The sequence below is a fragment of the Apis florea genome, unplaced genomic scaffold, assembly GCF_048593485.1.
Source record: "Apis florea isolate Af1SG1 unplaced genomic scaffold, ASM4859348v1 contig_3793_pilon, whole genome shotgun sequence".
NCBI classification, from domain to species: domain Eukaryota; kingdom Metazoa; phylum Arthropoda; class Insecta; order Hymenoptera; family Apidae; genus Apis; species Apis florea.
In genome coordinates this window covers 338,898-351,459 of record NW_028256856.1, presented here as the reverse complement: position 1 = coordinate 351,459, position 12,562 = coordinate 338,898, and the positions used below count along the sequence as shown (strand labels likewise).

Below are 12,562 nucleotides of genomic sequence, written 5' to 3'. Positions count from 1 at the left end.
TATTTTGAAAGAATTATAATTTCATTTTAATATAGTACAGAAATAAAATATTGCAAGATTTAACATTTAATCACATATTTCTAAAAACAAATTACTATTGCTATCTCGTTCCCATCTACCAATGATATGTAATCTTGGATTGGTAATTGAATACATGAACTAAGAAAAAAGAAAAAAAAATAAATCGTACGTGAATTGTATTGTAATAAGAATTTGTTTGAAAAAAAATTAAAATAAAATAAAATAGTTTCATTGGTTTATACAAAACAAATCTATCCCCCTATGATCAATATGGGCAATATTAATATATAATACTTTACACTATAAATATTTTAACACATAAAAAGCTTACACATAAAAGCTATTCACAATAATAATACCCGCGTGATGAATTCCACTATAATAAAAAAAAAAAAAAAAAAAAAAAAGAAAAAGAAAACCAGTTCATTGTGAAATTATTTAAAAAAGTTTCTAATTGAACAATTTAACAAAGACAAGTCAATACTCGTGTCTACCGTTTTTCAATAAATCTTTGTTACTACGATTGATACTGGCCAAGATGCCTGGACTCTTCAATGGAGGCGTCTCGTCTAATCGATTTAAATGCAAGTTAGATGTGTACGGTATTCTGAGAGGTGGTGTATTGGTGCCATTTCTATCAGCTTCGACGTTAAAGCTCTTGCTGCGCGACAAAGATTTGTAAGTTCGTTCCGGCTTGACCGGTGGTTGGATATTGCTCGATATTGACACCTTGGGCGATGTGACCGTGTTCTTGATGGAAATATTGATCATGCTTCCATATTGACGCGACTTGTTTCCCGACGATGGAATGGTGTTCCCATACGATGTTCCCAATTTGCTCGTGCTACCAACAACTGGCGGTTGACGTCTCGACTGAGCCTGCGACCGAACATATTGTCCCCCGGCGTGCAGATTCCTCGGCAGGGTTTGCGTGCTCCTATAGTGTTCCTCTCTCTCGTGATCGTTGGCTAATCGACTGGTAGACTTGCTAAATCTGCCAAGTGAACTGGACGCGACGCTGAAACGCGCCGATTCGACAAATTGATTGTGTGGATTGAGGGAATCGTTCTTCGAGATGGTTGACGAGTTGATACAAAACTACTAGAGGCATGCTTCAAACTCCCTTTCATGCAGCCTTCACCCAGCATCCGAAGCGACCGACTTTCATCGAAATGTATATATATATATATATATTATGTGTGTGTGTATGTATTTATTTATATATCTATATATCTATCTATGTACACGTATATAAAATTTATAACAAGAAGCGAAGCACCGTTCTACAGATTCGATTATGCAAATCTGTATCACCTTACGAGGAATGTCTTTCGACGCTCATACGATTACACCTTTCTTTCGCAGCCGGGCAATACGATACCGTTGATCTTATATTTTTTAACGATTTATTAACTTGAACGAGAGACGTGGCTAACGTATGTATGCATCGATCAGCTTTTTTTATTAATGCCTTTTTTCGTTTTTTTCTTTTCTTTTTTTTTTTTTATAGCTTAGCTTGATTACCTGTACACGGTCTCTGCGACCGTTCTACCGCGTGGCGGCTTTCCGGATCTTCTCGCGTCTCGGTATCCTTTTTCGCGACCATAGATGCTTCCTCCAAACGGATCCTCGCCCAGATAATACCTGTGCAACGGTGGTGTCGATTCGCCGCGTTGCCACTGTTCTTGACTAATATGATCGCTCGTTCTCACTGTTTTCGCTGTGATCTTATTCGAACCACTGTTCGTAGTGGCATTTTTAGGGGAGCGTGGCGGCCTTTCGGGAGGATTCCCCTCAATGCTCTTCTCGTTTACCAGCGGGATGTTCTTGTCGATCACGTTGTACTGCATATACGTCGGCCCGCTATCGTCGGTCTGAGTCAATTGAGAGATGGAGCCACTGCTACTGGCTCGCTTATTCTTCCTCTCGTTGCTGGCGGAACGTAATTTCCCCACCAATTTTCTGAAGGATTCGCCTATTTTGTATTTCGAGTGTCCGGAACCTTGAATATTAAAAAAAAGAAAAAGAAAAAGAATATATATATATATATTTTAATATCATTGAACACTCGAATAAGAATATTATTTCTTAATATATCTTTGACCTTTACTTTTTGGTGGACGAGCAGGTGTCGAAGTCGCGATCTCGTTCGATTTCTTATTACTATTATTATTATTGTTGTTGTTGCGAAAATTCGATTTCGACGTGGGCGACGGTGACCGAGATCTCGATATCGATTTCTTTCGATTCTCTTGCTCGACCGTCTGCTCTGCTTGGCAATCTCGATTACGGTTTTCCCACGTTCTCTGCACAACGTGGACCGGACTCGTGGAGGCTCGCCCCGGTATCGACTCGTTTAAACTGGTTTTCTCCTCGGATCTCGGCACCCACTGAAAAATCAACATCGTACGCTCGATGGAAAGTGCAAGTATAATACGATCGAGTCGAGGCGTACCTGTTCTTTCGATCTTCGTCGAACAGGCGGAGGCGGGGTGCGCGATCGATCGGACGATTCTTGATGCTCGCGACGAAGAACGGATTCGTATGTTTTCGAATAGGTGGACTCGACCTGGCCCCTCGTGTGCGAATGATCGTGGCCATTCGTCTCGACGTGTTGCGACGGAGAGCTCGTTCTCGGTTCTCGCCTCTCTAACAACACGAACACCGTGGAATAATCGTTCCAATTTTCTCGACAAAATGTATACCCACCTTTCCCTTGGTATCTTTCAGACCACTCGCTTATACCGTGAAAGTAGCCGGAAGGCGAGGACGCGGAGTCACGGCCTCGTCGTTGATGCCTGCTCGAGTTCTGATAATCCCTCTCCTTGGACGGGCAAGACTTCATGGTCACGTTGATGTAGCTGGTGTTGGCGCCCGTTGCAACGTTGGCAGACTCGACGTCGGCGCTGATCGATCCATGGGAGGAACGCGACTCGCTACCGAAGTGGCTCTCCAACCACTTGGACGTCTCGAATTTTCTCGCCTCGTCCTCCTCCTCGAAGTCCAACGGTTTCCTCGTCAACACGTCCTTCCGCGCCGGGAAACTCTCGCCGGGAAAGCCTACGGGAAGAACGGTCGTGTTACTCCCTGAATTTGGGCGGGGAAGAGGAGGAAGAAGAGGAAGAACTGTAGTACTGGAATGCTTGTGGAAACGGGTAGTTCGCACTGCCATCGGTGACGGCGTCCAATCCCCCACACGTTCTCCCTCCGTGGTCTCGGCGACGTAGCGCATCTCACGGGCGACCCTCTCGCCACCCGAGATGTAATCGACCACGTCCTCGTCCCTCTTCTTCACGAATCTCTGCGAGCTCTCCTTCCTTCTCTCGGACGCTACGTCGTCGCTCCCGTCATCCGGCGCCTCGTCGTCCTTGATCTGGATCAAATCGGAATTTAAGATGAAATTTGAGAGAGATTATATCACATCATCCACCTACCTCCTCGTGCTCGACCGTTCGTTTCCTCTCGGTAACGATCAATCCATCGGGTTTCAACTCCTTCCTCTCCAACGTTTTCTCCGTGTCGATCACCTTGCTCGACTTGGTCGTGTGCTGGACGACCCTGGGGCCCGTCTCGGCCGCCAACTGTTTGCACGACTCGGCTAGGGCCACTCTCAGATCGCCCCGGTTGCTTCTCACCGCCTTCTGGTATGCCTGCAAGAAAAGAAGAGAAAAAATCGGGAGGGTCCTTTTTTCGTGGGGCCCATTATTGTATCAGGCCCCGAAATATCGGCACCGATAAACCGGATCGTCCGGATTTCGCCACGCGCGCCGAACAAGTGGAAGGAAAGGTGTGTTCCCTCCCTGCGAAGGCCACCAAACTCGCCGATATTCGTGTGAATAAACCACTAAGTTTGCCTGCCAAGTTGAGGCGAGGGATAAATTTAATTATTATTATTATTATTATTATTATTATTATTATCGTGTCCACTTTCCAAAGTATTGCCGATACGGAATATTAATTAAAAAAGTTAAAGTTAAAGCGAGGGAGGGGATATTTTAATAGATGTTGCGCAACGAGCGCGAAAGAGCGAGAGAGTGAGTGTCTTTTAAGCAAGGATATTTCAGGATGTCGTTCGAAGGCTGAGTGTCGGATTCGAGAAAGGCGACCGAATGGTCGAGGTCATTAAAGGTCGGTTGGATAATTAAATGTTGTTGTACATACCGAGTGGATTGTTTCTAAATTTGTTCTAACGTCCTCGAGATATAATTTCTCTTTTTGTACACTTGCGAGGATGATCTTCGATACAGAAGAGATTCAAAAGAAAGAAAGAAAAAAGAATTGATATTAATTTCACTCTTCTACGAAACTGTACGGTAGACTTTCAATCACTTTGGATGAAAAAAATCAAACGAGACCGGTCGTGTTCCCAAATTCCATTCCTACCACTACGAGATACACTCGAAAAATTTCCATTCCGATCGATGCGATAATTTCAGTGTACCGGCAGAGGTACGTCTATCCAGGCGTCGAATAGAGCCGTTCGCCGACGTGCCCTGAAAGGTATCACCGTGTTGAATCGCGCGATACGCGGTGTAATCGTCGGGTAAACGGGCGAGGAGGAAAGAGAAGTAATCTGCGTGGAGCGTGTATCGGCCGAGATGGAAGCCAGGTCGAAGATAGGCCGTGCGCGGAACAGCTGCTGTGACTGCGATCGTGGCATCTCGGCTCGTTCGTCGCCATTCGGTGAAGGGAGAGCAAAAGTCGAGAGAGAGATCATCGACTTCCACTTCTCGATGAGTCCACTCCCTCTTTCTCCTTCCCTCGCTCTCCTCCTTTCTCTTTCTCTCCGCTTCTCTCCACCCGTGTCTGCGTGTGTTCCCCCTCTCCCCCCACCCCCTCTTCCCTTTCGTTCTTCTTCATCCAGAACAATCCGACCTCTTCGTTTCTGAATCGTTCATGCGCGAACGCGTATAACCTGTTGCCTAGGTTTTGCAATCCAGAAGTTGGCTCCCCCCCTCCACAACGTACGGATATCTCCCGTTCTATCACCCGTGATCCTCTTACAGCCAGGATCTTCTTACGCGATTCCATCTCCTGTTGTGTTGTTGTTATTCTCGTTATTCCTTTTCTTGGCGACAATGATCCGTCCGTCCATGCTTTTTACGACCGCGTCTTTTTTTACCGTTATTATCGATTCCTGCAATTATTATATTTGGATATATATGTATATATATATATATATATATATACACACACACGATGAAATTCCATAGCGGCGCGGAGAAAGACGTTCCCCGACCTGTCAGACTGGTTGCCAGACAGATTTATGATAAGCAATGTGACAAACACGATCGGGAATACGATACACCTGTTGCGTCCCTTCCTTCCATGTTCCGTGCACGCACCGCTTCCTTCCGTGTCCGTCTCTCCAACGTCTCATTAATCATCCGCTGACGAGATGCCCGGCCCGGTTGGAAGGGCGAAGGGAAGGAAAATGCGGTTTTCTCCATCATCGGCCAGGGAGGTGGCGCGGAGATCGGTGGCTCGATGCGCGAAACAGAAGGTTTAACGCGGAAACGAACGAGTCGTGAACCGGTCGAGGCTCTCCTCCGCCCGGTAAAATTACATCCCAATTACATCGACCAGCAACGTGTTTCAAACGCATTTCTCCTCTCCTCTGGAGAAAGCCTAGCCGGCGCGACACACTTTAAAAGAAATCCTCGCCATCTTCGCGAATTCGAGCTGGCTCCGAAAGAGTGCGCTAGCGTCGGCCTTGGCCGAAAGACGAAGATTATTTTCCCCTGGCCGGGGAAAGGAGAGGGAGTCGAGGCTTCCAAAAGAGAGACAGAGAGAGAAGGTGGTCGAACCTATCTGCTAGCACGTGGATACACGTGGGACGAAGCTTGGCGAGCTGACCTTTTCGCGGCCGGGGAAAGAAGGGGAAAGAGAGTGCGGCGTGTATATCCGTGGCACGCGCAGGTGGAATTCAGGTGTGGGCGCGTCGCGTGTCGATATATATATATATATATAACCTCGTCCGAGATGTCACCCAACTGTTGACGATCCTCCGTCTCCAGTCTCTCCTCGATCTCCTCCCGACTCCTCACTATGGTCTCGTTCAATTCTTTCTGGACTATGCTCGCCCCGTCCACGGGTCCCCTTCCGTTCATTGCCCATTCAACCTCTTGCGGTTGGTCGCCGGTGGTACGCCTCTGAAGACAAGGAAGAACAAAGACGTATTATTGTTGAATTGAGAAGGATTCAGGGAACGGTGTCAAGCTTTACCTCTTGCGTGGTGTGCTCCTGTTGCTCGACGTCCTCGGTTGTGTTCGTGGTGACCAGAGGCCCCGAATCGACCACGACTTCTCCATCCTCGAGCACCACTTGTCGCTTCACTCTCGTCTCGATCTGCCTGGTCGTGGTTATCTCCTTCTTCTTCCGTGTCTCCCATTCCTCTGAAAAGCGGAAACGAGAGTTGAAACGAGAGAGAGAGAGGAAAAGTTGGGAAAGAAAAAAGAAGGCGTTTGTGATCGGGTTTTCGCGATGGTGGAGCAAGGATAAGAGGGATATTTATACCGAAGTTGATACACGGGTAAATGTTTGCCAGACCTCGCGCGCGACACGCCTTCGCTCTTATCTTGTATCTAGTTATTTGAATCACGGGCTTGGACGTCCGCATCACGGGCAAACAATGCATGACAATCACGTTCGAGGAATTACCTTCTTTGACCAAAGCCACGGAATTCTCAGGGTCGATCTGGAAAAGCAGACAAGTTGCACGATTAATCTGGTTTCTCTGTCTGTACGTGTAGGAGAGAAAGAGAAAGATATATACATATATATAGTAAAAGTAACTGTATGCATTTGAGAGTCTGATTTATTCCTTCGCAAGGAGAAGAAGAGGAGATCTACTCACGAGGATCGGTGGATGGCTGGCAGGCGGTGGACGGGCCTCGTATCGGCGTGTTGAAATCACCTCCATCATTCGATCATGCCTGCTGGTGAATCCTGAACGCTGTTAAGAGGATCCTCCTCCCTGTGCAATTATATATCGCTATCAAGAAACCTATTCTATCTATCTACCCTCTCTGAAACAAAAAAAAAAAAAAAAGAGTGCAATAGAACGAACGAAGTAGAAACGATCTAATTATTTTATCCAACCCGGAGGGATCGTTGGATGAAAATATCGAGCCTATTTAACGCTTCTCGCGTAATCATGGCCACGTATCGGCTCGGGCGGTACGCGCATAGGCGGGGCACAATAATTCATCGGGACGCTCTTTTCTGCGTGGAAGTCGAAGGCCGCGGTGGCACGCGGGCCTGTGGTCGCGGCCACCTCGATACGGGCCGCGATACGATATCGAGATGGTTAGAGACACGCGTGCGCCACGTACGACCAGTTCCCGGCCGCAGTGGCGTGTAACGTTTTAACCTCCCCCCTCCCGTTTCGAGTCCAAAGGAACGAATTCTCTTCGCGAACAAAATTCATTTGGAAAAATTTAAAATTTTCTCCCGATCTAATTTTAAATTTTAAATCTTAAATCGTTAATAGAGAAGAGAAAAAGATGAAATCGTTAAGAATCAATTGGAGGCTACGCCATTGGACCGCTTGCGTCCTTGCGGTTGGAATTACGCACGAGCTCTCTCTCTCTCTCTCTCATGTTTCTAGTTGAAAACAGGTACGTAAGTATCCCGATTTTTCCACCCTTAAAAACTATGGACGGAGCGTGTAACGTTCTCTCGGGACGGCTACCGGAGGAAACAATCGTTTGGCCGTCTCTTCGATTCGTTATTGAGCGTGACGCGTGCGATTAACGTGGAGAGGGAGAGATACTCGGCGAGGAGTATCTTCTATCGAGATCGAGGTTGGGAAACAGGTGCGATTCGTATTCGACATCACGCCTCAACGACGATTCTCTATATACGACTCTCATTGGATATGCGTGTGACGTCAGCCGTGTGTCGCGTCAGCGAGGTGAGGCTGAACAAGTGAAGACTGTCCATCGCGGAGGACGTTTTTCTGCCTCATTGTCGCACAGAAGTTTCTCGATTTCCGAGCATCCAAGCGAGAGAGATCACATCGCTCGCCTATCGTTGTAAAATTGTTAGAGGAGTTGTTTTTTACGCGTGTTAACGAATTTATAATAAATAGATGTACGCGGTCTCGTATTTACTATTAAATTCTCTTACGTAACAGCAGGCTTTGGAAATGAAATTCAAATTCTGTATTGTGTGAATTCGAACGATCGAATTATTGAATCCTCTTGCATCGGAATCTTGAATGACGTTTATAAAATATTTTTCGCATAATATCCTGCGAGATATTTTTGTCGATAACTATAATCGACGTAGAAATGTGCAGGAAGTAATGTGAATAATGTAAGAGTGAGTTTTAAAATCGAGCGATCGTTCGGCGTTTAAATCACCGCGATCGAATCGCCACGGTGATTTAAATGCGTGTCTGAAAAGCGACGGGTTAAATAGAGCAATCGAAGAGCAGGTGGACACTCGTGGGCGGTGTGCCTGTAACGAGATGGACACGTGACCCCGACAAGGACGTCGCCATTTTGAGCGAAAAATAATAAAGCGCGGCAAAATAACGATACACGTTTCCCATCTATCCCCCTGCTCCCTCGAAAACAAAGGTTGATCATATTTTGCAACATCTTGCGAGTTCTAAAACCGTTTAAATTATGAAACATATATATCTGATAGCTCTTCTGCAAAATTAGAAAAAAAAGAATTATAAATTAGTCTTAATTATATTCATATTAAATCGCAACGATTAATCACCGATCGAGCCTCGCGATGAAATTAATTCGATCGATTTAAACCAAATGAATAAATTTGGCGAATTATAAGATAAGATCGATCTTGCTTCGGGAACGTGTGATTAAAGAGGGGGGAAAAAAGGCATGGGCTGGAAACAACGTGTCTTTACACCCGATGCACTGGGAAGATTCCCATCGGTGCTCGTGCACGGCAAATTACGTAAGAAGCTGACAATGCCAGTCTCGTAACATCCTCGAGGAAAAAGCAATTCGATGGAGCGGGCAGTTAGCTTCTCTAGCAAACCGTTTTAAAAAGAAGAGGAATATCGTGGAATGAGATAGATCAAGAGTGAGAGCGATCGGGTTAGAGAGAGGGGGAGAGAAAGAAAGAGAGAGAGAGAGGAAAGAAAGAGTCTGCGTGTTTACATTCACCTGATTTCTATCGATGACCACTGCTTTTAAATCTGTGGATGGACCAAGCGCGATATATATATATATATATATTTCTTCACTGATTTCTCGTTGTCGTAACAAAGAAAATATGAATGGCACAAAGAGATGAGAGATCGTTTAAATCGCAGTCGAATAGGTTATCGAGTCACGTATCAAAACGTGGAAAGAAACAGGGAACCGAATTCCCGCGCATGCCGCCGTGGCCGGCACTCGCGATACTGCCCGTCCGTTCGTCGAGCGCTTTCTGACGGATCCGATGCCAGCCACTGGGTGCACGAATGGGAGACGAAGATCGCCGAAGCGGCACGAAGCGCGCCCGAACTGTCGGCAGCGATGAGATCAAGTTGGACCCGATCGGAAACCAGTAACAGTTTCTTCCTCTAAATGGATTTTACGAATTTTAATGTTCCGTTAAAAATTCTGGAAAGAGTATGGCTACGTGTTGAAAACTATCGAGTTTTGGAATTCAAGAAATCTATCTTTTTTAATCTCATTAATTATTAGTTAGTTTACATCGATCCTAACCAATTTATTATGTTTACAAATTAATATATATCACGTAAAAATTATTACACGTATTTGTATTCTTTGTATAATTGTTACATTTTGTTTATACTTGTTAAGAATTTTTAATAAAGAATAAAATTAATCCGCTGCGATGTAGTATTCGTAATAATTCGTAACACAAAATTACGTACGTATAAGAAAGGTAACTTTGTCAGAGGAAGGACAACGATCGAATCAGGGACAATACCTGTAAGGGATATGGTGAGAGACGAGGACATCCGTGTTTCGATAAAAGCGGTCAGCGGGTCACTGTCGATCCTCCACCATATTTTGTCATCGATATATTCCATGTATGTAATAACTGTCAAAATGATATCAAGATTATTTATATTTATTAAAAACGTAATGATATGCAAATGATTTCAAAATTGTGTGCAAATGAATATTTCAAGATTTTGAAAGCAAAGTTCAACTCAAAGATCAACTTTTTTTTATCTGCAATATAAATATTAATGAAGTAATCAAAAGACCACGCGAATACGTAATTATATATAAGCGTTAATTATTCAATTATTTGCATTTAATTTTAATTAATTAATGAATCGGCAATGCGAATGCAAAAATTTCATTAGATAAACTTTTTTCTTTTCATTTCATCAAACGGATGAGTACAGACGAATTTGACGTAAACACGACATTTGAAATCTATCTTTAATTAAGATCTATATATTTGGACGGATGATTTATATCGGATCACGGAGCGTTCCTTCAGGAATGTTCATCGAGAAATATATTTGAACGTCAAATTGAATTTTCAAAAGATTATTTTTAGCATTGGGGGGGGGGGGTTAATATGCAAATGCAACGTTCCGAGTGAATACCTTATATCGCGTGCGTGTGAAGTGATTCATCCGTGGACAAAATCAAAATATCATGTCTTAATATCTGTGCTCAAGCCTGTTTCGTCCAAAAAAAGAATGGAAAAAAAAAAGAGAGAGAGAGAGAGTTACATGTGTTTGGAAAATGTCTTCTTCGAAAAATTCATTGTAGAACAATCGTAAGATAATTACTATTATAATTATTGTTATCAACTATTGTTGATCGTTATTTTATGTCTCAATGTTGCATCGATGCGCTCTGTTTACATTCAACAGTGAAACTGTAATACTATTGGCACGACTGCGTAGTTCGACAATACTCGTAGTTAGACAATTTTACATTGCGTAAGATGTAAGAGAAATAATAATAATAAAAAAAAAAAAAAAAAGAAAAAGAAAGAAAGAAAGAATAAGCAATAAAAACGGCATAAAATGGAAATATTATATCCATTTTTACATCTGATTATAGAGTAATTTAGTAAGCTTATGATTCCGTGATTAATGCGTTGTTTAAAATAATCATGGATCGGTCCATCAGATGGCAGAAATAAAATGAATTTATGAATGTTATTAAAACTAATTAACGAGAAGTAAAGATCGATTAAGATTCCATGCTTATGTTCAACATGGATTTATTCATTGTTGTTTCCAAGGAAATCTTAGAAGTGATGAATGATCTTGTAGAGTTTCTCGGGTGCCTTCTCTCCACGCGTAATTTCATTATCCTGGTTTTCCTTGACGTTAATCTCGTTCTCTATATACAGCTGGCAATCGTAGTATCCTTGGAGAAAAGCATTGATCTATAGTATTACAATCGTATCGAGCAATCATGCCAATGTCAATAACAGAAATTGAGAGAACGATAGTGGAGCAGCAACCAAGTAGCTCTTGTATAAGCAATTAGTCAGACACTAATCGTGAGTAAACGTAATATGTTGACTTTACACATCGGATAAATAATTTCGTCGACTGATAAACCTGAAAACGAAATTTATGACAGTATGAAAATCTGATCTCGAATCATTCTTCCGGGAGGACGAGTTGTATACAATGCGGCACATATATATATATATATATACATATATATATGTTTTATGTATGTAGGTGAGCAAGAAAACAGCCCACGTTAGTTGCGAGTCAGGACAAGATTACCTATATGGATTTGGAAACGTGGCCATCGCCAAAAACGGTTGAACAAAATCAGCAACGATAGGACAAGTTTGCTCAGCGGGCGTAATTGGCCCCATGAACTGGTTCAAAAGAGGCGCGCCTTTGCAGGTGCGGTCTAATGTATATTTCCATCCGATCCATTTGATCACGAAGATAATTTTCTACATTTTTCTTATTATTAAATGAGACTTACGATATATAATTACGGAATAAAAATTATATCCGACGATAGAAATTATGGAAGAAAAAAGTTGTAAAATTATTGGTTAATCGAATTCATTATTAGATTTGTCTCAAATATAACATCAAGAGATAAAAATCAAAAAAATAATATAAGCAAACTACTTTTTCTTGCTAATGCAATTATCCATTGACAGTGGAAGTATCAGAAAGTATCGATAGTCGAAAATCGGTAATGGACGTTCTATAATTTTTTCATGTTACAAACTTGTATTTCAAGATTATATTGCCATTTAATTTTTAAAGAAAACTAGAAATTATTAATCGTTATTTTTAATATCTCATACTTACCAGGAACAGCTTACTTACTTAAGCTTATATATTTCTTTTTGCTTTGTTAAAATTGGATAGATTAAGAAACGCTATATAAATTATAGTCTTCTGTATCGAAATTTTCGGTATCGATTCTTTTACCCGCCAGTAACAACAATGCGTAGCATGTGGTGCCTACTAACGGCATTTTTGCGAACTAGCAAATAAAGGATCGTCTTCAATTCATAAAGGTGGCGCTGTGAACTATAATCTAGTGACAAAATGAAAATAACTAGGGAAAAGAAACTAAAGGGAGGGAAATGTAATAGT

The 12,562-nt window shown here is 42.7% G+C and overlaps 1 protein-coding gene and 1 long non-coding RNA gene across 7 annotated transcripts; one reads left to right on the top strand and one right to left on the bottom strand.

Annotated features, from left to right (window-relative positions):
- chas (chascon) lies at positions 1–9,431 on the bottom strand. Of its 6 annotated transcripts, none has more exons than XM_086915638.1 (12): positions 9,165–9,431; positions 6,878–7,049; positions 6,682–6,718; positions 6,247–6,416; positions 5,994–6,173; positions 3,456–3,671; positions 3,157–3,394; positions 2,731–3,081; positions 2,477–2,670; positions 2,126–2,411; positions 1,546–2,023; positions 1–1,182 (listed from the first exon to the last, which is right to left on the bottom strand). In XM_086915638.1, the coding sequence occupies exons 2-12, from the start codon at positions 6,944–6,946 to the stop codon at positions 990–992; spliced, it is 2,412 nt and encodes an 803-aa protein (XP_086771764.1). In that variant the 5' UTR covers positions 6,947–7,049; positions 9,165–9,431; the 3' UTR covers positions 1–989. The 6 variants fall into 6 exon arrangements, with proteins under 6 accessions (XP_086771764.1, XP_031771180.2, XP_031771181.2 ...); XM_031915320.2 differs by having other exon boundaries at positions 1–1,039; XM_031915321.2 differs by having other exon boundaries at positions 1–1,039; positions 2,132–2,411.
- Positions 9,432–11,334: 1,903 nt separating this feature from the next.
- LOC147656357 (uncharacterized) lies at positions 11,335–12,234 on the top strand. The gene is made up of 2 exons (XR_015294567.1): positions 11,335–11,487; positions 11,675–12,234. It is a non-coding gene; the product is annotated as an uncharacterized LOC147656357 (long non-coding RNA).
- Positions 12,235–12,562: the final 328 nt, after the last annotated feature.